Source organism: Zootoca vivipara, chromosome 6 (genome assembly GCF_965207765.1).
Source record: "Zootoca vivipara chromosome 6, rZooViv2.hap1.1, whole genome shotgun sequence".
NCBI lineage: Eukaryota > Metazoa > Chordata > Lepidosauria > Squamata > Lacertidae > Zootoca > Zootoca vivipara.
This window is the reverse complement of record NC_142589.1, coordinates 20,628,467-20,654,021: the sequence shown is the minus strand read 5'-3', so window position 1 is coordinate 20,654,021 and position 25,555 is coordinate 20,628,467. Positions and strand designations below refer to the sequence as shown.

Genomic DNA, 25,555 nt, shown 5'->3' with positions numbered 1-25,555 from the left:
AGGAGATAAAGGACATCCCTGTCTGGTTCCCTTTGTGATGTCAAAGTATTCTGTTAATGTATTATTAATTATCAATCTTGCTTTCTGTTCTGAATATATCGCCTCGATCCCATTCAAAAATGAATCTTTCCCCACCATTGATTCCAAATTCCTCTTCATAAACTGCCAAGATATATTATCAAATGCTTTCTCTGCGTCCACAAACATTAAAACTGCTGGTTTATCTATCTTGGTTTCCAGATATTCTATCACGTCTATTATGTGTCTAACATTGTCCTTTAACTGTCTGCCAGGAAGAAAACCAGCTTGGTCTTTATGTATCATTCCATTTAGGACTTCTTTCAACCTCTTTGACATTATATCTGCAAAAAGTTTGTAATCATTATTCAATAATGAAATTGGTCTATAATTTCTGACTTCTAAACCATCTGTACCCGGCTTTGGAATCAATGTAATATACGCTTCCTTCCATGTATTTGGGATCTTTCCTCCTGCAAGAATATCATTCATCACTTCTTCTAAAATTGGCGCCATCTGTCCATTTAAAACTTTGTAATATTTCGCTGAAAGTCCTTCTGGTCCTGGAGCTTTTCCCTGTTTCATTCTCTTTATTGCTTGTTGTACTTCTTGCATTGTTATCCTGTTGTTAAGTCTCTTTCTTTCTTCTTCAGGAATTTGTTTCAAGCCATATCTTCCTAAATAATCACTGATCTTCTTCTCCTCTTCTTTCTTTTTGCAATACAAGTCTTTGTAAAATTTTTGAAAGGCTTTCTTAATTTCCTTTGAATCTTCCGTCACTCCTCCCTCCATTTTTATCTTAGTTATTATATTTTGATTTTGACGTTTCCTTAATTGCCAGGCCAGCAGTTTTCCTGTTTTATTAGCTGATTCGAATTTTTTTTGTCTCATTTGTTTTATTTTCCACTCAATCTCCTGATTGATCAACATAGAGAATTGCGTCTGTAACATCTTTATATTATTTTTGATTTGTTGATTCTCTGGTTTGTCTATCAGGTTTTTCTCATTTTCCATGAGACATTTCAAAATTTCTTCCTTCTTCTTTTCTTTCTTTCGTTTCAGGAAACTGTTTTGCTGTATTAGAAAGCCTCTCATCACTGCTTTACTTGCATCCCATACCATGTCAAGTCCAGTGTCTTTATGTAGATTCCAGTAAAAATAATCTTTCAGGACATTCTTTGCTTTCAACACCACCTCTTTATCTTCAAAAAGCTCTTCATTCATTCTCCACCTGAAAGAATTTTGGTCTTTGCCTTTCAATTCCATAAATATTGAATTATGGTCTGTCAGTGTTCGTGGTATTATCTCTGCTTTATTCACCCTGGGCACTAGTTCTTTGGAGATCCATATATGATCTATCCTTCCAGAACTTTGATTTGGTTCGGAGAAGAACGTAAATTGTTTAGTCATAGGGTGCTTCAACCTCCAAATGTCCACTAGGCCCAGGTTTTCTACTAGTTCAAAAAAGGATTTTGGTAATTTACCTTCATTCTTCCTTTTCTTTGTCCTATCCAATTCTGGCACTGTCACTCCGTTAAAATCACCCATAAGCACTATCTTTTGATCCATAAACTCTGTCAACTTTTCCTCCAGGTGGGAGTTGTTATCAGGAGAAATGGTATGAAGTATCATCTACATGTGGGTGACACCTATCTATTGTTCCCCATGCTATTAGACATCTTTTTGAAGCTGCTGGGAATTGTCATCAGGAGAGATGTACTTTGGATGAAGATGTGTTGATGGTGCCATGCATCCCTGCAATACAACATGGTGGGACTGTGAGCTTGGAGCACTCACGTTGCCAATTCTTTGGAATTGTCTTCCTTAAAAGTTAAAATGTAACATAATTGTTATCATCTACATGTGGGTGACACCCATCTATTGTTCCCCATGCTATTAGACATCTTTATGAAGCTGCTGGGAATTGTTATGAGGAGAGATGTTGTGAGGGATCATCTACATGAGGATGACACCCATCTCTATCACTCTATTGCAGGGGTCCCCAGACTACGGCCCAAAGGCCTCGTTTATCCGTTCCGCTGCCCGCTGCCGCTGCCTGCTCTGACCGGCTCGGCACATCTGCCCACTTCCGGGGCAAAAGGGGCACCGGAAATATCTTGCGCTCATGCGCAAGCGTAATTTCCGCTGCACTTCAGGTCTGATGAGGCCCGTGCACATGCGCACAACTATTTCCAGTGCTCCCGCGACCCGGAAGTGCGCTGGAAATAGCATGTGTGCACACGTAGGGTGCGTGCTCCCGGGTGCTCCCCATCCTCTGGCCCACCGCATGATCAGCACTGCTGGCCCGGCCCGAAGCACGGTAAGCTAGGGGACCCCTGCTCCATAGCATCTAAATTAAGAATGGCAGTTGAAACAGATTCAAAGACATAGGTGTTATGTCTTCCAAGCCCTCAATTCCACAAAGTGAGGAGATACACTGTCCTTTATAGGATGGTTCTGGACAGGGTATCTGAGAATACAGCTCTTCCCTCTGCATCGAAAGTTGATCAAATCATAGATCTTATTGTAATTGCCTCTACTGATTTTGGGGTGGTGTTTGCTGTCACCTCGATTTCCAGACCCTTGATCAGCTCAATCTCCTTCCTCTGCACAAATTCCAGCTTATCAATTATCCTAATTAAATTGTAGCACCCAGAACTGGACACAGTTCTCCTGGTCAAGGCAAAATGGAGTGGAACTATTACTTCTCTTGACCCGGACACAATAATTCTGTTGATTCAGCCTAGAACAGCATTAGCAGTGCAGATCTCCAGCCAACTAATGTGTACTAAAATGAAAATGGAAGGGGAAATAAGATGCATATATTAGTGAAAATAATATAGAAATGTAATATATTAGAGCAAATTGCTTGTAATACATACAAAGTAAACGTGTTTCTTAGGGAAATTTCACACTAAAGAGCTGGTGAATTTTCATGAGGAATTCCCCGCTGCCCCCAAGAACCACATTTTCTACAGAATTGAGGAGAACTGAATAGAAGATTAGAAAAATGAGAAACTTTCTGAGCCTGAAGTTGGCAGATCCTCCCCTCTTTATGAGTGACACTCAAATTCAAGGGATTTCCTCTCATAAGTTTTTGACAAAGTCTATGATGCTGTCCAGTAATTCAACTGCAGCAGGGAATGCAAAGATAAATCCTTTGGAGAGGTTCATCATCCCATGAAACCCGTTCTCAACATGGAACCAGCTGACTTTCACCCCATTGTCTGCCAGACGTTTCTTGTACAGCAGTCCGTCGTCTCGTAATACGTCGTACTCACAGCTCACAATTAGGGCTTCAGGAAGCTTCTGGATGACAGAATCATCAGCAAAAAGGCAAGAAAAATAGCCCCCTAAAGCCTCCGGTAATTGCCTATAGACTTCAGGTTCACAGGGAGCGAGCGGGACTTGTTTGTAGCCTCTCCCCTTAAATCTCTCTGGAAGGTTGTCTGGACTCACCCACTTCCCATATTTCAATCTCATTGAATCTGGCACATGAGAGCCCTTCAGGGCCTGGCCTGCCAAAGAAGGGTCCTTTCCAATGTACTTCAGGGCAAAGTAAACAAAGTTTTCCCGGAACAAGAGGGGCATTGAGCTGTTCTGCTGATAGGAAGGCAGGTTGAAGTCCATATTCTGTGTAAAAGGATAGATCAGCACTTGAGCCCGTAGCTTTGGAAGGTCTGATCTCTCCACCAATTTCTGGGCAACAACAGTAGCATAATTGCCCCCAGCACTGTCCCCACCAACGATGATCTTGGAAGGATCCACCCCATGGGAAGCTGCGTTTTGAATTAAGTGTATGGTAGCAGCAATGCAGTCCTTGTATTGAGCGGGGGGAAGATGCTCAGGAGACAGGCGGTAGCTGATGAATAAAACAGAAGCAAAGAGGTAAGCTTCCAGAATATTTTCCAAACACATTCATGATCACATAGGATTAAAAGAAGAGCCTGCTGGATCAGTTATAGCAGATAAAATGCAGGTGAAAGTCAGCTGGCTTATGCCCTTTTAAAACTGACTTTACCAGCTAGCAAAAGAGTCGAGGGAACGCTAGGGAAGCAGAACTCTGCAAGATTGGATCCAGCTGGTGGAAGACCATTTGCCACTTGCAACTTTCTCTCCTGCTCCTGTTTAGTTGCAGGGAGCATTTCCCAGTCTCCTCCTGACTGTACATTTAAAAGCCCTAACTGAACATTAGCCCCTTTCCCAAATTGATTCCAGGCTGGATCTGGGTTGGTTGGTCTCCATAGCTGCCAAGTTTTCCCTTTTCTCGCGAGGAAGCCTATTCAGCATAAGGGAATTTCCCTTAAAAAAAAGGGAGAACTTGGCAGCTATGTTGGTCTCCAATGTGAGGCTGACCTGGAGGCCCTGGTTAGAGGTGCTGTGCAAGGCCTTATGCCCAGCTCATAGTCCCCCCACAGAAGTGAGCGTGCTCATGTCTTAAGTGCATGAAGCTTTGATTTTCAATCACAGAACAGAATGTTGACAGCTTTCATGGGGAGCCTCTTTCTCCTGCAGGAATATGGCAAGGGATGCCACCAACAAATACACCAGCATGCTGGGCCCCTACACTCTTGCCCTACAAAAGGCCATGTGGTCGTGTTTACTTACCCAACAGACACAACCACTGAATCAGTCTCCTTGGCAATCTTGCTGCAGACATCTTCGTAGAATGCTAGCAAGTTGGGAGGGAAATTCAAAATTGGGAAGGAATTATTTGGAAATATATCTGATGAAAGGAAGCTGTTTCACAACCCAGGGCTGATTGTATCTATCTAAGATGCATTCGGAGAAGAGCCACTGAAATGCATGGACACAAGTCACAGCAGAACCTGAAGGATGACACCTTTGGCTTCCATTGCTCTACATGCTGTGAAACTGCAACTCCCATTAGTCACAGGCAGGGATGAGTGAATCCTTTCTCATTTTTCCACACTTACCTTCAGTTCTCTACCCATCCAGGGTTTCCAGCAACTGCTATGCAGAAGCACTGCTGCCTAAATCTTGCCTTAAAAAGCACCTTCTTGCAAAGTAATCTTCCCTTACATAAGATAAGGTACATGCGATATTCACTGACATAAGCCTTTTTAAGCATCGTGCACATCCCATTTCTAGAATGCTGCATTGTAAGCTTCAGAGACTGACTTTGGGTTCACAAATTGCTTCACAAAATGCAAATTAAATAGGTTCACATATAAAAACAAATTGAATCAAATTACAACCTCCCACCCCCAACCCCACAAGAAATCCTGACTTTAAGAGATATGGGGCACAGCGTCAGGGATCTAGCAGGGTCAGATGCTTGGGAGGGGTCTGATTCTGAGAATGAGGCTGATTCTGAGAATGAGAGATCGCACCCTCAGGAAAGGCAAGGGTGGGTTTACTTAGCCCCGCTTCCTTCTAAGTCTTATGAGGCCAGCAGATTAACAAAGGCGGGGAGTTTGCAGCTTCAGAATATGGGGGGAGATGCCCTGGAAGAGGTTACTAGGCAACCAAGGAGGGTAGAGCTCTTAGAGTAATCTTTGCAGGACAGCGAGGAGGAGAAGGTGAAAATGCTGAGTAAGGGGAAAAGGGAAGGACCGGATCTTGTCGCCCTTTGTGCTGTCTGAGAAACGTAAACTCAGACTGAGCATTTTATATCGGAGAATGACAGGCGTTTGCCGCACTCTGTGATTTTGAACTGTAAATAAACGTACATAAATCTTCCAGAGGCTCGTTAATTCTTATCGGAGCTGTTTGCCTGTCTGAGATCATTATACACAGATCCATGAGTTGCAAGCTTTCATTTAATTAACATGTTATCATTTACAGGTGAAACTCGGAAAATTAGAATAGCGTTGAGGAGTGCATTTATTTCAGTAATGCAACTTATGATTTTCTATTTTTGTTTTAATTTTTACAAATGCTTTCTTTTGGAAATTCCACAGTAATAAAACAAATAGTTACAATAATACAAAAATAAACATTGCTATTAGATTTCATTAATTACATTTCATTTATAATTGACCCGCCTAATGACAAATAATTACAATTACAACAAAAAGGCTTGACATATCTTGCTTTGCATGTCATGCATCTATCTCATATATTGGCTTCACCTTTTAAGTTGCATTACTGAAATAAATGCACTTTTCGACGATATTCTAATTTTCCAAGTTTCACCTGTATATTCATATATTCAAACCTATTTCAATTTTCAGAGACAGGAAAAACAAACTTGTTATAAGAACCCCCCAAATCTCCACCTTAGAAGAAATCTGTCTAGCCATTGAAGTGAGGGAGCATGGGAGTTGCGTTTCAGGAAGCAAGATAGCAGAGGGGCACAGGTGCCCCCCATCCCCCCAAATATGAATGTCTGAGGTAGTAGCAAGCTCTTGCAAGAGCTTGTGTCACCAGTCTCCTGACTCCCAATTTCTTCATGTGTCACTTGATCCTAGCCTTCCTTCCTCCCGCAGTTCCTACTCTATAGGCTGTTGCAATGAAAGGCTACTGAATGGGACTTTTTAATTGCCAACATATAACATTGCAGTTGGTCTTGTGAGATGAAACCTGGTGCAAGTCCCGTTCTCTCAACCACTCATATCGTTATCCCTGAGAGATGGGAAAGAGCCATTCTGGATTAGGCCAAAGGCCCACCCGGCCCAGCCTTCTGTTCCCCCCAAGGCCGACCAGATGTCAGCAGGAAGCCCACAAAGAGAGCCTGGCTGCAACAGCACTCTGCTCCACCTGCAGGGGGAAATTTCGGGTGTGATGGCAGGCGATTTTGGGAACTCTGATAACAAGTTTGTTGTTTCGTGTTTCTGAGAGTGGCACTGCTATTTGCCAGCTTGTAAAATTGTGATTGGTTTTGTGAGATGGAAACCTGGTGGAGGTCCAGTTCCGGGTTCCAGGTTTCGGAATGTTGACTTATGCATGCAGATAAATTAGCACATGTGGGTGTGGTGGGTGGGTGTGGGATTTGGTCAGGTGTAAAAGAGGGGGTGGCCAGGGGTGGGAGGGTGGCTGGGTTGGTAAACAGAGCGATCAGGAACAGCCACCTGTTATATACATGTTTGTGAACCACTTTGAGGTTCTATGAAATCAATTGTTATATGAATTTTATGAAATGAGCTAGCTGACCCGGCCACGCGTTGCTGTGGTTCTTTCCAGTGATTCCCCCCACTCTGTCCGGACACATGACTTATCCTGCCCCCTCCTCCCCCAACCCCTGGTTCATCCCTGTGACTGGCCCCACCCTGTCCTGACTCATGAGCTATTGAGCCCCCTCCCCCACCCCCTGTCTGAGCCCTCTGTTGTCTCCAGGGAGTGTTGGCCCCTCCCCCTGTTTCTCCATACCTTGGTCCCCACCCTTGGAGAAGGTACTGTCAGCTTCTGGGTTCTGTGTCCCAGCATGCACTTTTGTCTGAGCCCTCTGTTGTCCCCAAGGAGTGTTGCTCCCTCCCCCCTGTATTTCCATACTTGGGCCCCCACTTGGAGAAGGAACTGTCAGCTTCTGGGTTCTATTTCCCAGCATGCACTTTTGTCTGAGCCCTCTGTTGTACCCTGGGAAGTGTTGTCCCCTCCCCCCTGTATCTCCATACAGTGGCTACTGCGCACGCATTGGCTACTGCACACGCATCATGATCATATATATATAAAATTTTAAATAAGAACATGAGAAGCAGAAGTTACTATTGTTTAATTTTATCTTTGGGGTTGTCATTTATTTTGGTGGGTATTGTATGATTTGGGCGTTGTTGTGTGTTTTGTGGTTTGTTTGTTTGTTTGTTTGTTTGTTTGTTTTGGTTATTTGGATTTTCTGATTTTGGAGTAGGTGTTTTGAATGTAGGATGTGGTGTTGGTTTGAGGACTTAAACTGGGGAGAGAAAGTGCATGGTTGTTGTTTTTTTAAAGACGCAGAGGCTGAAAATCAGTCACAGTATAAGGCCTAGGTTAAAAGGGGCACAACTGCCCTTACTTAAAATGGCTGCCGTAGCCTCGCATGTGACACAACGCCCACGGAATTAAAAAGCAAAAACCCCTTGCCGTGCCCCCAAGTGCGTGTTAGGGGAAATGATGAACGACTGCCTAATGCTGCCAGGCGTTTCTTAATGCAGCCGCCGGGAGAGGCTTTGGGCTTGGGCTTTGGAGGTGGAATGGCCGTTTTAGCAGTCGGCCTACTCATTTTTCCCTGTCCCACCCCACCCCCACTGCTTTGGCTGACTCAGGGTCCTCCCCCCCCCATGGCTATGTGTTTCCCCCTTCCCTTTGTTGTGCCTCATCCCTGTGCCCCGCCCCCGCCCCCCCGTTGTGAAAGGCCCTATTCTGATTGTTTTCCCATGCTTGGCAATTGAAGTTTCACAACATTTCTATGGGCTTACTTGAGTTCAATGGGGCTTGCCTCTAGATAAGTGTTCATAGGCTCACAGCTTTAATCTCTTACCAATGCTTCCAAACATCCCAGCACCTCCATGAAAGAACACAAATCCTTTCCTTGGGCCAGCAGATGGCGTTTTGGGCTGATAAACCCTCACAGGCACCCCGTCGAAATGCAGATCTTTGGCAGAGAGGCTGGGATCCGCTCTTGGATTCCAGAAATTCGTGAGGAAGCGGATAACAGCAACCTGTCTGCAGACACCCAGCAGTTCAAGACACTTCCCCTGTTGGGCCAAGGAAAAGTCTCATGAAAATACCGGCAGTGCCCACATTTGAAGCCTATTCACCAGGGGTGGTATCCAACTCAGTCCTATTTAAAGTAGACCCATGGAAATGAACAAGCCCATGTTAACCATGTCCATTAATTTCAATTGGTCAGCTTAGAATTGGTCACGCCAACCCAAACACCCGCCAAGGTACAGAGGCAAAAGAAGCTGGGAAACAAGCTAAGCTTTGGAGATACAATCCACAATCTTCTTCTTGCTTATGAGGCAATATGTGCTTTCCTGAAGAAACCAGGATGTAAACAAAACATGGCTTAGTGTGAATAATATATTTCTCTCTATGTGTCTCCCACTATAGGCTTAAAGAAAGCCCTTGTTGAATTTGATAATATCTTCATCGCATCATCATCAAGTGAATTCATTGATTTTACAGATTTCATTATGCATGTTGGATTAAGCAGTATATGAATAACTTAAATATATAAACTATTATTATTATTAATTAAATATACTGCCCTTCATGAAAGGATCTCAGGGTGGTTCACAGCAAAAAGTATATAAGATAAAAACCCAAAATACACAATGAAAGCAAGAACAAAGCAGACCAATAACACCTTTAAAAGATACAGAAATGTTTTTGCCGGGTGCCTACAGAATAATAATAATAATAATAATAATAATAATAATAATAATAATACATTTCTAAATCACCTTTCCCAAAGAACATACAAAGGACCTACTGGCTCAACCAATCCCCAACTTACCACAGTGAATGCCATTATGGCAAGACAGTGAAGACCTCGAAGTTTTAATGGACTGTCAAATCCAGATGGAATTTTACTCCTGGAAAGGTCATAATAAATCGCCCAGGAGAGAAGAAACAGGGAAGGAATCCCTATAACTCCAATCAACCCCAGCAGGAGGTTCTGAAGAAGCTCCATTTCTCCGTTCCAAAGAGTGAGATGCAAACACTGAGCCTAAACTGTCAGCATTAGCTGCTGTTTAACTCCACCAGTGGTATCTATACATAGCCGGTTGTAGGTTGGTCGATGAACTATTTCCCTATTTCCCAATTTCACATCTGATGGATGTGATATCCATCAGAATACCAACAGCAATTTCATGGGTCTTGACGGTGGCATAATTAGTGGTGCTCTATTCAGGAATTTCTAGTCCAGTCACCAAACCATCCAGCTCCATGTAAAGCTCTTCAGTTTTACGTACTCTGGGTGTTTGTTGACTGAAGTTCAAAACATCCCCTGCCAGCTTAAGTCAGGAATGGTGGGTGTTCTAGCCCAAAGTGGAAGAGGGCTTGCGTGCACTTCCAAGATTTCTTCATGTTGACATGAAGTATATCTGAGCACGGACGCAGCCAGAATTTATGTTGGGGGGACAGAACACCCACTTGCCACCATCCTCTGTCTTGCTCTGTCTAGCAGATTCCAAATGATGCGTCTCAACAACAGTTGTTTTAAAATACTTTCTTTTGATGCAAAGTGCTCAGCAAAAATAATAAAAATATTTACACTGAGTTTTTAAGTATTCTGCACACATTTTCCAATCATCTTTAAAATCGGTCTTTCTGATCTCTGATTTTGCACATCAAACTTGCCACTTCTACATATTCTATCAGGTACTGCCTCATATTGCCATTTCTGTGCATATGATATTCGAAAAAGCTTCCTGCCAGAAAAATCTATCCAAATCGTCAGTCATTTGAAAACTAGGAAGTTAAATGAAACTTTAACATCAGGGGGTACCTTTCATGTAGTTAATGAGTATATTTTGCAAAATTACAAAGAACACGCCTTTTTAATCTTTTTTTTTAAAAAAAATCTTCTTTCTCAAATTCCTCCTTTCTTTCCTATGCAGTTTTGCATGCACACTCAGTAAGTATAACCTATGTCTGTGCTTCACTGTCATTATTCACCTTATCCAGGTCTTTACTCTCCACAAGGTATTGAAAAGCTGTTGTATGGTAGAACTGGTGCATGTCTTGGCAAGAGTCAGGGCATGTTTAAGATGTCTCATGGAACCACATTAAAATTTGAACTGATGTGAGCAATCATGATGTTTCAGATAATATATGAGATAGAGTACGTTTATTTTCTTACATTGAATTGCTTAATGTGAATAATAATAACAATAACGATAATTTTATTATTTGTTCCCCAACCAGTTGAATGGATGACTCTAACCGATCTTGGTGGCTTCCAACATATACTGTATATATAAGCATAACAAAACATTAAACATTAAAAGCTTCCCTATACAGGGCTGCCCTCAGATGACTTCTAAAAGCTGTATAGTTAACTTATTTCCTTGACAGCTGATGGGGGGGCGTTCCACAGGGTGGGCGAGACTACCAAGAAGGCCCTCTGTCTGGTTCCTTGTAACCTCACTTCTCACAGCGAGGGAACCACCAGAAGGTCCTCAGAGCTGGACCTCCATCTCCGGCTGAAGAACTGGGGAGAAGATGCACCTTCAGGTATACAGGGCCAAGGCCTTTTAGGGCATTAAACCAAAACTTGGAATTGTGCTCGGAAATTCAAGGTTTATTGTCGACTATGTAACAAATATTTTCATGAATCTTAGTAAAAAAATTTTTTGAAAATAATAATAATTGATTTATTCTTTTCATTTGCCACTTGGCAACAAAATTGTACTTCCAGGTAGCAGGTGTCATTTAGATGAAATGATTTCATTGAAGGTAAATGCTTGTCATATAGAGATTTATGATACAATTGTTTACAGAAACAATTTGCTGTTATTGGTTCCTAATATGACTGCAGCTTTATGCTCTAATATGGGAAGTGGAATTCTGCCACCTTTATTAATTAAGAGATTTACTTCTACAAAGTGTCCATAGGCACTGGCGGAGGAAGAGGAGTGGCGGGGGGAGCACACCCCCCCCCGGCAGCGTGATCTTGGCAGGGTGCCATTGTGGCTGCCCCCGCACCCACGCTGGGTGCCCCGCCCCCACAGGTGATGCCCCCACCCCCAGCACGCGTGTCAGCCCCGCCCCACCTGCTTTCCGCCCCCTCCCCCCGGTGCCAGAGCATGAAGCTCCGCCACTGTCCATAGGATGAGCATGTTGAAAGTGCTGGCATTGGCTCTATCATCCTTCAATAAAATCACATTCTAATATGCTAATCTTATCACAATATGCAACTAATACGTTGCTCCCATCCCCTTTAAAGAAAGAAGGAATTGTTTCTTATGAATTCCAAATTACTCAAGGTTTTAAAACCAGGCTGTCAATATGAAAGTAGGCTTTGAAGTATTCGATCCGAGTGTTCTGTGATGTACAAATTCTCTTTATTATGGGCCTTTGTTCCATGACCTGATAAACTATTCCTTGCAGTACTTGATTACTAAGAGATTGTGCATGAGTTCTCATTCCCCCCCCCCAATCCCTTGTGTCACGCTCTCAGTATCACTTTCTGTGATACTTGTGTGATGCTTTGGGGTAGTCTTTGGCTAAGAGGTTTCTAAAGTCTTTAAAAGCTATTACACAATTTTGTTCACGGTCCTCACCTTACCTGTCAAGATGTTGCAGAGAAAATTATCTATGCTAAAAATGCATGAAATGGACACAAAACAAAAATATACTAGGGGGGGGGACCCTTTCCCCTTTTTAGCCCATGGCTTTCGAGATCAGGGGTGGTGAACTTTTTTCCCAGCCCACGTGCCACATTCTCTTCTGTGCAATATTCAACAGAGCTAGATTTGAGGTGTAAACAACTGTGGCCCAGTGCTGAATACACTTTCTGTGCTCAAAGTCCTTGAGAAGCTGGCGGAAGTGCAGCTCTAAGAATTCTTGGAAGAAACAGATTGTTGCCTCCATTTCAGTCTGGCTTCAGGCCTAGCCATGGCATTGGAGATCCTGATTGATGGCATTTGTTGCGAGAAAGATAATGGCAGTGGAAGCCTCCTTGATCTTCCAACAACTATTGATACTGTTGATAACCATGGTATTTTTTGGAGCATATCAAGGAGGTGTGGGTTAGGGGCACTTTGTGTCAATGGTGCTGCTCCTACCCCGAAAGCCATTTTTAGAAACTAGTTATGGGAGGACACTGCCTGGTGGCTTAGGGACTGGAATTTGGTGCTCCGTGCTATATATACATCCCTATTAAGCTGGTGGGAGTTGTTATCAGGAGAAAAGGTGTGAGGTGTCATCCACATGTGGGTGACACCCATCTATTGTTCTGCATGCCATTAGACATCTTTATGAAGCTGCTGGGAATTGTTATGAGGAGAGATGTTGTGAAGCATCATCGGCATGTGGGTGACACCCATCTCTATCACTTTATTGGATCTAAATTAAGAAAGGCAGTCAAGGTGTTCGACTGCGCCTTGGAGGTGGGGATGGTTAGGTCAAGCCCTAAATTCCACAAAGTACTTTATAGGATGGTTCCGGACAGGGTATGAGAAGACAGCTCTTCCCTCTCCCATCCAACCCTGGTCACTTAGTACTTTGGATGACGTTCTGTGGATGGTGCCACTTTACTTGCATTAGCCACTAGCCATAACAATGTTTCGAGCCCAGCCTTCGGAAGTAGCAGAAAACAAGCTTGCTCCATCTCCCATGTGACACCCTTTATATATTTGAAGATGGCTACCATATCACCTCTCTGTCTCTTCTCCAAGCTAAACATATCCAACTGCAACAACCATTCCTCATATCAGCCCATCACCCATCACCCCCACCCCCACCCTCTGAATATACATAAGGGTCTGGTGGATTCTGTTTCAGTGTATCTGACGAAGTGTGCATGCACACGAAAGCTCATACCAAAATAAAAACTTAGTTGGTCTTTAAGGTGCTACTGAAGGAATTTTTTATTTTGTTTCGACTCAGACCAACACGGCTACCTACCTGTAACATTCCTCATAAGGTTTGGTTTCCAGACTCTTGATCAGCCTGATCTGCACAAACTTCAGCTTATCAATTATCCTATTTAAATTGTGGCACCCAGAAATGGACACAGTTCTCCTGATCGAGGCAAAATGGAGTAGAACTATTACTTCTCTTAATCTGGAAAATAATTCTGTTGATTCAGCATTAATGCTAGAACAGCATTAGAAGTGCAGATCTCCAGCCAACTAATGTGTACTAAAATGAAGGGGAAATGTACATAAAATGCATATATTAGTGAAAATAATATAGAAATACAATATATTAGGGCATATTGCTTGTAATCCATACAAAGTAAACGTGTTTCTTAGGGAAATTTCACACTAAAGTGCTGGTGAATTTTCATGAGGAATTCCCCGCTGCCCCCAAGAACCACATATTTCTACAGAATTGTGGAGAACTGAATAGAAGATTGGAAAAATGAGAAACTATCAGAAGCTGAAGTTGGCAGATTCTCCCCTCCTTATGATTGACTCACTAATTCAAGAGATTTCGTCTCATAAGTTTTTGACAAAGTCTATGATGCTGTCCAGTAATTTAACTGTAGCGAGGAAAGCAAAGATAAATCCTTTGAAGAAGTTGATCATCCCATGAAACCCGTTCTCAACATGGAACCAGCTGACTGTCATCCCATGGTCAACCAAATGTTTCTTGTACAGCAATCCGTCGTCTTGTATTATGTCGTACTCACAGCTCACAATTAGGGCTTCAGGAAGCTTCTGGATGACAGAATCATCAGCAAAAAGGCAAGAAAAAGCAGCTTCTAATATCTCCGGCAGTTGCCTATAGACTTCAGGTCCATAGGGAGCAAGTGGGACTTGTTTGTAGCCTCTCCCCTTAAATCTCTCTGGAAGGTTGTCTGAACTCACCCACTTCCCACATTTCAGTCTCATTGAATCTGGCACATGAGAGCCCTTCAGGGCCTGGCCTGCCAAAGAAGGGTCCTTTCCAATGGACTTCAGGCCAAAGTAAACAACGTTTTCCCGGAACAAGAGGGGCATTGAGCTGTTCTGTTGATAGGAAGGCAGGTTGAAGTCCATAGCCTGGGAAGTCCCATAGATCAGCACTTGAGCCCGTAGCTTTGGAAGGTCTGATCTCTCCACCAGATTCTGAGCAACAAGAGTAGCATAATTGCCCCCAGCACTGTCCCCACCAACGATGATCTTGGAAGGATCCACCCCAAGGGAAGCTGCATTTTGAATTAAGTGTATGGTAGCAGCAAGGCAGTCCTTGTATTGAGCGGGATGAAGATGCTCAGGACATTTTTTGCAAAGTACCATATTTTTCCGTATATAAGACTGGGTTTTTTAACCAAAAGATTAGATTTAAAATTGGGGCTCATCTTATACACGGGTAGTGCTGAGGGGAAATACGGGAAAATACGGTCATCTTCCCTTACATAAGATATTGGTTCATGTGATATTCACTGACATAAGCCTTTTTATGCATCGTGCACCTCACATTGCTAGAGTGTTGCATTGTAAGCTTCAGAGACTGACTTTGGGTTCACAAATTGCTTCACAAAATGCAAATTAAATAGGTTCACATATAAAAACAAATTGAATCAAAATACAACCTCCCACCCCCACAAGAAATCCTGACCTTAAGAGATATGGAGCACAGTGTCAGGGATCTAGGAAGGTCAGATGCTTGGGAGGGGTCTGATTCTGAGAATGAGGCTGACTCTGAGAATGAGAGATGGCACCCTCAGGAAAGGCAAGGGTGGGTTTACTTAGCCCCCCTTCCTTCTCAGTCTTATGAAGCTGTCAGAGTAACAAAGGCAGGGAGTTTGCAGCTTCAGAATATGGGGGCAGATGCCCTGGAAGAGGTTACTAGCTAGGCAACCAAGGAGGGTAGAGCTCTCAGAGGAATCTTTGCTGGACAGCGAGGCAGGAGGGCGCCCAAATTCTCCTTGCAGCAGGATGGAGGAGAAGGTGAAAATGCTAAGTGAGAGGAAAAGGGGAAGGACTGGATCTTGTCGTCCTTTGTGCTGTCTGAGAAATGGAAACTCAGACTGAGCACTTCATATCAGGGAATGACAGGCATTTGCTGTGCTCTGTGATTTTGAACTGTAAACAAATGTACATAAATCTTCCAGAGGCTCGTTAATTCTTTTCAGAGCTGTTTTGCGATTTTGGGAACTCCGATAACAAGTTTGTTGTTTCGTGTTTCTGAAAGTGGCACTGCTATTAGACAGTGATTGGTTTTGTGATTGGTTTTGTGAGATGGAAACCTGGCGGAGGTCCAGTTTGGGGTTATGGGTTTCGGAAAGTTGACCTATGTATGTGTAACGAAATAACCCTAGGATGATATATTTGGTCACAGCCTAGATGTATAAGGGTTAATGCATCTCCTACCCTGAGTTACATCACATGCTTGTGGATCACACCTCTGGATAAGGCAAGGGCGGATTTACTTAGCCCTCCTTCCCTATCAGTCTTATGAAGCCAGCAGAGTAACAAAGGCAAGGAGTTGCTTAGGCTGTTGCAATGGAAGGCTACTGAATGGGACCTGTGCCCAAGAGCTGACACTGTTCATTGCCAACATATAATATTGCAATTTGTTTTGTGAGATGAAACCTGGTGCAAGTCCCGTTCTCTCAACCACTCATATCGTTATCCTTGAGAGATGGGAAAGAGCCGTTCTGGATTAGGCCAAAGGCCCACCTGGCCCAGCCTTCTGTTCTCCCCAAGGCCGACCAGATGTCACCAGGAAGCCCACAAAGAGAGCCTGGCTGCAACAGCACTCTGCTCCACCTGCAGGGGGAAATTTCGGGTGTGATGGCAGGCGATTTTGGGAACTCTGATAACAAGTTTGTTGTTTCGTGTTTCTGAAAGTGGCACTGCTATTTGCCAGCTTGTAAAATTGTGATTGGTTTTGTGAGATGGAAACCTGGCGGAGGTCCAGTTCCGGGTTCCGGGTTTCGGAAAGTTGACCTATGTATGCGGATAAATTAGCACATGTGTGGGTGGTGGGTGGGGGTGGGATTTGGTCAGGTGTAAAAGAGGGGGTGGCCGGGGGTTGGAGGGTGGCTGGGTTGGTAAACAGAATGATCAGGAACAGCAACGTATTACGTATATATATGTTTGTGAACCTCTTTGAGGTTCTATGAAATCAAGTAAAATAAAAAAAAAATCCTTCCAGTAGCACCTTAGAGACCCACTGAGTTTGTCATTGGTATGAGCTTTTGTGTGCATGCACACTTCTTGCTGTAATTCGAGACTGTCTTCCTCTTCTCTGCAAGCCAAAGAAGGAGGGGAGACCCCCACCACTCCTCCCACTCTTCAGTTCTGTCTCTAACACAGGGTATTGTTTTTTAGGCTTCCAAATGCCCCTCTTCCCTTTGCAACCTTTGCAAAGTTCTTCACCATGGTTTCCACAAGTTTACATGGGATACAATAATCCACTAAACACTGATTGGAAAAATGTGGTATCACCCATATTTAATCCATTGATATGATTGCATCCTGTCAATCATATAGAAGTGTGGCAATGACACACACACACACACCCATATCCCTGCTGGTGTCCACCATCCCCCTTAAGTGCCCATGTGTCATTCATTATTTGCCATTAGATAGAATTTCAAATTAGATATCAAAACCTCCCATCAAATCTATTTTTCTTCTTATGCAGCATTGCTACATAAGAAAATGATGCCTGCAAGTCTCTACCAATGGTCTCAGCGTAGCACTTGCACAATGAAAGCACACATTGGTCTTGCCTTCACTTACATGCAATTTCAATTTTTAACAATCCAAAGCCGGAAGGAGCTACTTTTCATTTTGGAGTGTTGGCAGCAATTTATACTTAACAACAAAAAAGTGTATGCCGAACACAGGACCATAATAAAGAGAATCTGTACACCACAGAACACCTGAATCGAATACTTCAAAGCCTATTTTCATATTGACATCCTGACTTTAAAACCTTGAGTCATTTGAAATGTGTAAGAAACAATTCCTTCTTTCTTTGAAGGGAGCAACATATTAGTTGCATATTGTAATATTATGAGCATAATCCCATAATTAATAATAAGAATATTAGAATGTGATTTTGTTGAAGGTTGATATAGTCAATGCCTTGGTGACACTTTCAATCAAACTATCAACACACTAATCCTAAAGACACTAATTAATAAAGGTGCCATAATTCCACTTGACAAATTAGAGCATAAAGCTGTGGTCACATTAGGAACCAGGAACAGCAAATTGTTTCTGTAAACAATTGCATCATAAATCTCTATATTAAATCATTTTATATAAGTGACACCTGCTACCTGGAAGGCTAACACCAAGATGAAATATTGTTGCCAAGTGGCAAATGAATTGAGATGGTATGTTAGATGTTGTTGGGGCCAGTAACGGTGTTGTCCGCGTGTATGTGGCAGCAAAGTTGGCATCTGGGTTTATTGCAGATCTCATACCATCTCAGGACTATTTAATTGCTCATCTTCTAACATTGTGTATGCCATCAAATGCCAACAGTGCCCTTCAGCTCTCTATATTGGGCAGACAGGCCAAACTCTACATCAAAGGATAAATGGACATAAATCTGATATCAGGAATTACAAGACAGAGAAACCTGAGTGAGATAAAGGAACACAGCCATTGTTGGACTGTGTCCTGAATCCCCATGTCAGCAAAGCGGTGGTCCAAAAGTTTGTGATCGACCATGTCAAAGGCTGCTGACAAATCTAAAAGAATCAGCAGTTCCGACCCGCCTCGATCCAGCTGTCTACGGAGATCATCTGTTAGGGTGACCAGAGTCATCTTGGTCCCATAACCAGGACGAAAGCCAGACTGAAATGGATCCAGAGCTGATGTTTCATCCAGAAACCTACCAAGTAGTAGTATAGTATCTATAGTATCTTGAAGATGCAAAGATCACCAGTGTGGAAGCAATGATTCTTCAACATCAACTTTGTTGGACTTATCATGCTGTTTGGGTGCCTGATTATCGTCTTCCAAAGCAACTACAGTGGTACCTCTAGTTACGAACTTAATTCGTTCCGGAGATCCGTTCTTAACCTGAAACTGTTCTTAACTAGAGGCGTGCTTTCGCTAATGGGGCCTTTTGCTGCCACTGCGCCACCGGCACACAATTTCCATTCTCACCCTGGGGCAAAGTTCTCAACTTGAAGTAACACTTCCAGGTTGGCGGAGTTTGTAACCTGAAGCGTTTGTAACCTGAGGTAGATCAAGGTATCGCTGTACTCTATTCCCAGCTTAAGAATGGAAAGCGAAATGCCGATGAATAACAAAAGAGTTTTAAAGACACTCACAAGTCCTATCTAAAAATATATAGTACTAGCTGGCCTGCACACATGTTGCTGTGGCTCCCTGCACCTCTCTCTCTCCCCCCCCACCCCACGGCTCATCCCTGTGGCTCCCCACACACCCCTGCCCGCCCACCCAACCTGGCGCATCCCTGCGATTTCCCCGGTGCCGGTGTATCCCAGCCCCAGCCTGTATGTCAGGTATTTGGTGTTGGGGAGGGGGAAGCAACGGCGGGGAGTGGGGTGGTTTTTGGCGCGGTGTCGGTGAGGTGCGCTCTGTCTTTTTTTTAAAAAAAATAATTTTTATTAATTTTACACAATAGAAAACAATGCAAACATATCACATTTTCCACCCTCTTCCCACCCACCCCCTCCATGGGCCCTCTCCTGCCACAAGAGAATCCCATGCAGGTGAACAGTCGAGAGTGGTCCATTATATAATTGGGTTTATGCTCCCCTCCCTCTCCCCTGCCCCAGAGCGCCCCCCCCCGCCACCAGAGAGTTCCAGGATACAGGGCAGAAAGAAGGGAAGTGTCCACCCAACTATTTATCCACATGCAAAAAGAAAAACTATACTAAAAAAGAGAGAAAAAAAGAGAGACAAGAAAAAAAAGAAAAAAAACTTTTTTTTTTCAATTCAATATACTTTTTCAATTCAATGACCATAACCATGTTTTGAGGGCTTCCCCAACCTCCCCCCTTCCCCGGTTTTCATTTTTCAAATCTTCTTTAATAGTTTCCTTATCCATATCTCCTTACTCTTTATCCAATTTCCTAACCTTAATTTAAATATAATAATTATTTTTATTTCTCATACAACTTCTAAACTTAACTATTATCACCTTGATAAAATATCTTAATTCCAACTATTTCAAAGCCTATTTTTCTTCCCTTGCCTGGTTTCCCCCCTCAATAGACCTCCTTAACTTTTAAACCTTTTTTCCATATCCGAATCTAATTTACGATATAACTATTCCCAGTATAGCCTCTCTTCCCCAGTTACCAGCTACCTCCCTCCGTTCCAGCAAGCTTCATAGTCAGCAGTCCAGTTTCAATCCTATTTATCCATCCTGTTTACCACATATCCATTCTCCCTTCATCCCACCCCCTTTTTTGACTGTTTTGCAATCCAAACTTCATTGCAGCCCCCCTGAGTTTCCCCCCTTTTTTGATTGTCCTTTTCTTTTCCCTTGTGGGTGTTCTGAAGTTGTACCAGCTCCTGTCGTTCCCTCCACAAAAGAGGGATAGTCCTCATATCCTTTTGCAGTAGAAGAACCTCTTTTCCTTCATGGTGGACGTCATTTTGTTTTATAATCACGCTGTCGCTATCATTATCTTTCCATTCAGCATCTCTGTCCCTGTCACTGTCTTTCCCATCAGTTTCAGTACACTCTTCATCTGAAAGATCATTTTCAAAAACCACCATCTGAAATTGTTGCTTTAGCTCTTGCAATTGCGTCTCGTCTTGACATAGTCCTATTCTTAGTTCCCACAAGGTTGTCAAAACAATCTGTTGAAACTCAGGCAAATACTTTCTTGTTGACATAGTTCAGTCCTGTCAAGGTCAGTGCTTATCTTATGGGGTGTGAAATGGTCGCTGCTTGTTTCCCAGTCTCATTTTAACACACTGGCTGCTTTCTCCAAATCTTATTATATAAAAATCCAAACTAATATTTAAAATACATAAGTTCCAGAAAGTCCCCAAAAAAAATTTCCTCTCATTCTCCTTTATAACTCCCAGTCAGCTCGCTGGTCTGTCGGGTTGCCAGCTCCCAGGAATGAGTAGGGTTTTTCCAGATCTTTTTCCTCTCTTTGCAGGGAATTTTAATATCCAATATCCTTCTCCCCTTTTACCCTGCTTCTAGGGGAGAACTCTTTTACGTCTTTGAAAATGTCTTTGTAAAGTCTTATAATCGCGGCTTTGGGTATTTATTTACTGTTTCTTAAATTGCCGGTGGGAGGAGATGGCTTCCGTTTATTTTCTCTCTCTCCCAATTCCAAATTAAATTCCATTAAAATAATTTCCAATCTTACTTACAGTCTTGTTTTTCAATTTATTCTTTTGGAAGAATCCAGCGCTCTCCGCCTCCGGCTCGGAGCTTCTCTCCGCTAGGGTAACACTGTCGCTCAAAATGGCCCCCGCGACTTCTACCCTCCTCGCTCCGGGGCTCTTACTAGAGCTTGCAGGAGAGTTGGGGAGTCCGAATTGGGGTTCTGCTGAGCATTTTCACCCCAGGGACGCTCTACCCTGGGTTCTTAGGGGCGCAGCATCGCTCTCGCTGCTCTCCCCCCCGCAGCGAAGACGGGTCGCCTCGGACACGAGACAAAACCCCGCCGATCGGCGCTGGCGCTGGACCGGAAGCCTGAGGCGCACTCTGTCTGTGACAGTTGGACGCAGGGGCTAGGGGCATGAGCCCAGTGTCAGCCTTTGTGGTGGTTATAGAATGTTGGCTGGTGACATCATTGCCTCGGCCTTGGAGACGGAGCTTCTGGCTTCTATATCCCAGCATGCACTTTCATCTCAGTTGTGAGTTCCGGAACACGGGTTTTTTGGGGTTTTACCTGGCCCAGGTGTGACATCTGTCTACGTGAACTGTCTATGGTCTTTCGTATATTCGCTTGGGACATTGTGTCCAAATTTGAACGCAAGTGGTTTTGGAGAAAAGTGGAGACACACCCACATGGCCAGTTTCCATTTTTATATATATAGATAAACACTGACAACTGGGAATCACTGGCCTGCAAGCGCTCCCATTGGAGAATAGTCTCTACCAAAGGCATCATGGACTTTGAAGAAGCATGAACTCAGGACGAAAGGGAGAAGCATGCTAAGAGGAAGGCACATTTTGCAAACCCTCACTGTGATCAACACCTGCTCGGAAACCTATGTCCCCACTGTGGAAGGATGTGCAGATCCAGAAGTGGCCTCCGCAGTCACTTACAGACACATTGCTAAGGCGATATTCATGGAAGACAATGTTATATATATAGTATATATAGTATCCCTAGGATCAAAGGCAACATCCTTTGAGTTGTAGAGAGAGAAAGCTTTGCACTTGTGACCTGAGGGTTTACTACTGCGGGAAACAGGGAATAGGTCTTGATAAGCCAGGAGGATCCTTGAAAGCTGAGTTGTCTAATTTGGACTCCTGGTTGTCCACAAATCAGTAAGTGTGGAAGGTATACCTTGGGCTAAGAAGTATTTAAATTGATTGGAGAACCACTGTATACTGATGAGCCAAATCAGGTTCTCCATATATTTGGAGTTCAGCAGCCACGTATACCTCTTTGAGTTCCATGATGTAAGAAATCCCAGATATACATGTAAAAAAATTAATGGAGGGTACCAGGTTGCAGAAAGCTTCCTGCTGCACATCCTGTTAAGCAGCTCAATAAGCCTTGCTTCACCCAGAACTTGGGTCTCATATCTTTATTACCAAATGTGCCTGAAACTATTTTATGCAGTTCTCATACATGATCTAGAAACAATAACAGGGCAAATCCAAGGATGAGAGAACTGTACCTTCTGCAAGAGTTAATAGTTAATCTCTCTCCTATAAGATCCTACAAGATCCGTTGTCTCGAGAAGTCACTTCCTGGTTCGCTTGGAGAAACTGTTTTCAACAGAGCCCAGCAATGGAAGCGAACGGCTGTCTTGAGGCAGCACCAGCTGTTGAAATTTTGCACCCCCTAACAATTTTGCACCTGGGGCAACTGACCCTGTGCTCTCCCCCACGCTACGCCGCTGGTCTGTGGTCTGGTGAAATTCAGGTTTGATCCTTGAGATCGTTGCTGGAACCGAGTGTTTGGTAGGAGCTGTGTGCAAATCTGGGACTTAAGTATAGTTTGAAGCTGACTAGTCTCTATGGAGAGGGAAGTGATTGAATGAGAGAACACCAGTTGCGGAAATAAAAGCCATGCTCAAATTCACTTTAGCTCTTTATTCAGGTACCCAGAGATTGTGCTTCCCCTCCCTACATCTCATGAGAGTCAGAGAGAATTTTAAGGACATACAGAATTCAAGTAATAGTTTGTCATACACAATGCAAGGTTCACTCTAGTTGGGGGGGGGAACTATTTTAGTTTCACAATACAAGTCACTGGGATTTCCACTAAGGGGGTGGCACAAATCCAGCCTCCCAACTGAACAACAGAGGGGAGGTATAACTCCAGAGAAGTGGAAGACCAGAACTGCAGAAAAGAAACACTTTGCTCCCTTCTAAAACCGTTCTAAGAAATTGATTAAATGTTGCATGAATGCCCTTGAACTCGGAAATTCAAGTGGCCCTTGACCAAATAGCAAAAGAATTCCATGAAATCCATCCGGAATATGATGCCACGTCACCTGCACACCATTGTCTTCCAGGCGTTTCTTGTACAACAACCCATCATCTCGGTAGGGACAATATTCACAGGTTAAAATGAATGTCTCGGGGAGCTCTTGAATAACACAATCTTCTGCTATAAGTGGGGAGAACATTGCCTCCAAACCTGATCTGGATGCTTCATAAAGTTTTTCTGAAAAGGGAGCACGTCCTATTGGCCTATAGCCCCTAACTTTAAATTCTTCTGGGATGTTATCAGCACAAATCCATTTTCGGTACTTCACCCACATGTCATCAGGGACATGGGAGCCCTTCAGTATCCCATCCACATCCTGGGCCCTCTTCCCTGTGAAAAATTGGGTAGCAAGTCGGATAGCCCATTTGTTGAAAAACAAGATAACTGAATGGTTTTGCTGATGGGAAGGCAAGTTGAAGTCCACTGCTTGGAGGAATGGGTAGATCAGGAACTGAGCTCGCACTCTTGGGATATCCTTTCTTGCCACCAAGATTTGACAAACAGCAGCTGCAAAAGTGCCCCCACTACTATCCCCCCCAATAACAATGCGGCTGGGGTCCACCCCGTATTCCTTTGCATTCTTCAAAAAGTGGGTTGCAGCAGTACAACAGTCTTGAATTGCGACTGGAAACAGGTGCTCAGGAGCTAAACGGAAGCTTAAATGAAAGACAGAGGTTTTCTAAATTCATTGTTGGACATTCCATGGTAAAAAGCCATCCTTCTGACTATTGTTCGACTTTTACTAAGCTGACCATCAGGTTTTTGGTTATTTTGTTTTTTTAAAAAAAAATTAACCTCCTGTTTATTAACATTTTCAATCCGTCTGATAAATGAAGCACTCTCACAATATGTTCCTTTGAGCTATGGAATCTAAAGCGACTGGGGTAAGCCAGCCAGATGGGTGGGGTATAAATAACACTAACACAGTGGTACCTCGGGTTACAGACACTTCAGATTACAAACGCTTCAGGTTACAAACTCCGCTAACCCAGAAATAGTACCTCAGGTTAAGAACTTTGCATCAGGATGAGAACAGAAATCGTGCGGCGGCAGCAGGAGGCCCCATTAGCTAAAGTGGTGCTTCAGGTTAAGAACAGTTTCAGGTTAAGAACAGACCTCAGGAATGAATTAAGTTTTTAACCAGAGGTACCACTGTACTCAGTGCTTTTATTCTTAAAAAAATATGTTTAGGGATACTCTCATTTTCCTACTTATATTGAAATACTGCCCAACAATGAGGCAAAACTTAGATTCACACAATGTTTAGGGGTATGTGTACTGCTGTGTCTCCCCAGAAAAAAGCACTACCAATACTAAAGTACTAAAGTACTAAAATACTAAAATGCTAAATACTAACACTAATACTAGTTGAAACTTTAAATGGTTTTTGCATGTGTAATATTGTATAGGGTTTCCCAGTACACAATTTCCCAGTTATTTTCAGTGACTGTGGACTAATCTTTCCCTCTTGTCATCGCAGTGTAAATGCATCTTATGGTAAATCTCAAGTGTCTCGCTCCTTTATAGGCCTACTGCTCTTCTTTCTTCCTTTCTGTTCTTCACCATTGGCTTATAGCAGAGGCAGGGAAACATCTGACTCAGGGGCCAAGTGACTTCAACCACAATGCATGCCACCTCTTCATTCTATGTATGGGGGCAAATTCCTTTCCCTATAATAGAGCTCTAACCCATAAAAGGGCTGAAATGGAGGATAAAGCTATCGGTGCCTCTTGGCCATGATGCTTCTGTTCTCCCTCCTCTGTTGGAGCTGTTATGCTCCTAAATACCAGCTGCTGGGAATCACAAATGGGTGGAGTGCTTCTGCACTCAGGTTCTGCTTGAGGTCTTCCCATGGGCATCTGGTTGGCCACCATGAGAACAAAATGCTGAACTAGATAGATCCAGTAGGTCTTTTCCATTAAGTGGCCACTATAGAGCACACAAGGACAAGAGAAATGAAAGACCATTTGATTTTGCAGGGCATGTCTAAAAAGCCTTTCACCTCCCTCAACCGCCTGCCTGATCCTGCCTCCGCTTTTCTGTCCTGGCTCCAGGGGTTGGTTTCTCTGGTGTGGGCAGCTAGGGACAAGTTTGGAGGTGAAGAGGGCAGCTGGTGTGGGGTTAGAGCTTTGGTCCCACCCCATTGCAAGAGCGAAATACTCCCCGCCCCCCAGATACACAATGAGAGTGAGCACACTTACCCAACACTCACAACCACTGAGTCACTTTCTAAGGCAAGGCAGCGACTGAATCTTTCACTTGATCCTAAAAACAAGAAGGCAAATTTACCCCTTGAGAGAGATCATTTGGTTGCTTCCATGGCAAAATTCCATCACTGTTTCCAAAGAAAATACGATGTGA

The 25,555-nt window shown here is 43.4% G+C and overlaps 2 protein-coding genes and 1 pseudogene across 3 annotated transcripts in view; all 3 read right to left on the bottom strand.

Annotated features, from left to right (window-relative positions):
* Window positions 1-741: 741 nt before the first annotated feature.
* Window positions 742-9,688, bottom strand: LOC118087753 (arylacetamide deacetylase-like 4). Its single transcript, XM_035120706.3, has 4 exons — window positions 9,419-9,688; window positions 8,438-8,654; window positions 4,627-4,690; window positions 742-3,880 (listed from the first exon to the last, which is right to left on the bottom strand). Exons 1-4 carry the CDS (start codon window positions 9,593-9,595, stop codon window positions 3,106-3,108), a joined length of 1,233 nt encoding a protein of 410 aa, XP_034976597.1. The 5' UTR covers window positions 9,596-9,688; the 3' UTR covers window positions 742-3,105.
* A 4,105-nt stretch (window positions 9,689-13,793) lies between these two features.
* LOC118086817 (arylacetamide deacetylase-like 3 pseudogene) lies at window positions 13,794-14,855 on the bottom strand (annotated as a pseudogene).
* A 7,924-nt stretch (window positions 14,856-22,779) lies between these two features.
* The window catches only part of LOC132592367 (arylacetamide deacetylase-like 4), a 15,696-nt gene continuing 12,920 nt past the window's right edge, over window positions 22,780-25,555 (bottom strand). For both annotated transcript variants that reach the window (XM_088671731.1, XM_088671732.1), the window contains exons 3-4: window positions 25,396-25,459; window positions 22,780-23,850 (exon numbers count right to left, since the gene is read on the bottom strand). In XM_088671731.1, the coding sequence (XP_088527857.1) occupies window positions 23,073-23,850; window positions 25,396-25,459 (842 nt within the window). In that variant the 3' untranslated portion in view covers window positions 22,780-23,072. The remainder of the gene's footprint in view (window positions 23,851-25,395; window positions 25,460-25,555) is intronic.

What these genes read in the sequence shown, in the direction of transcription:
- LOC118087753 (XM_035120706.3), bottom strand. Translation starts at nt 9,595, where the DNA reads ATGGAGCTTCTTCAGAACCTCCTGCTGGGGTTGATTGGAGTTATAGGG. An exon ending in TGGGATGTTTGGAAGCATTG is followed by an intron (nt 4,691 to 8,437) that starts GTAAGAGATTAA and finishes CCAACTTGCTAG; the next exon opens with CATTCTACGAAGATGTCTGC. An exon ending in TCAGTGGTTGTGTCTGTTGG is followed by an intron (nt 3,881 to 4,626) that starts GTAAGTAAACAC and finishes TTTATTCATCAG; the next exon opens with CTACCGCCTGTCTCCTGAGC.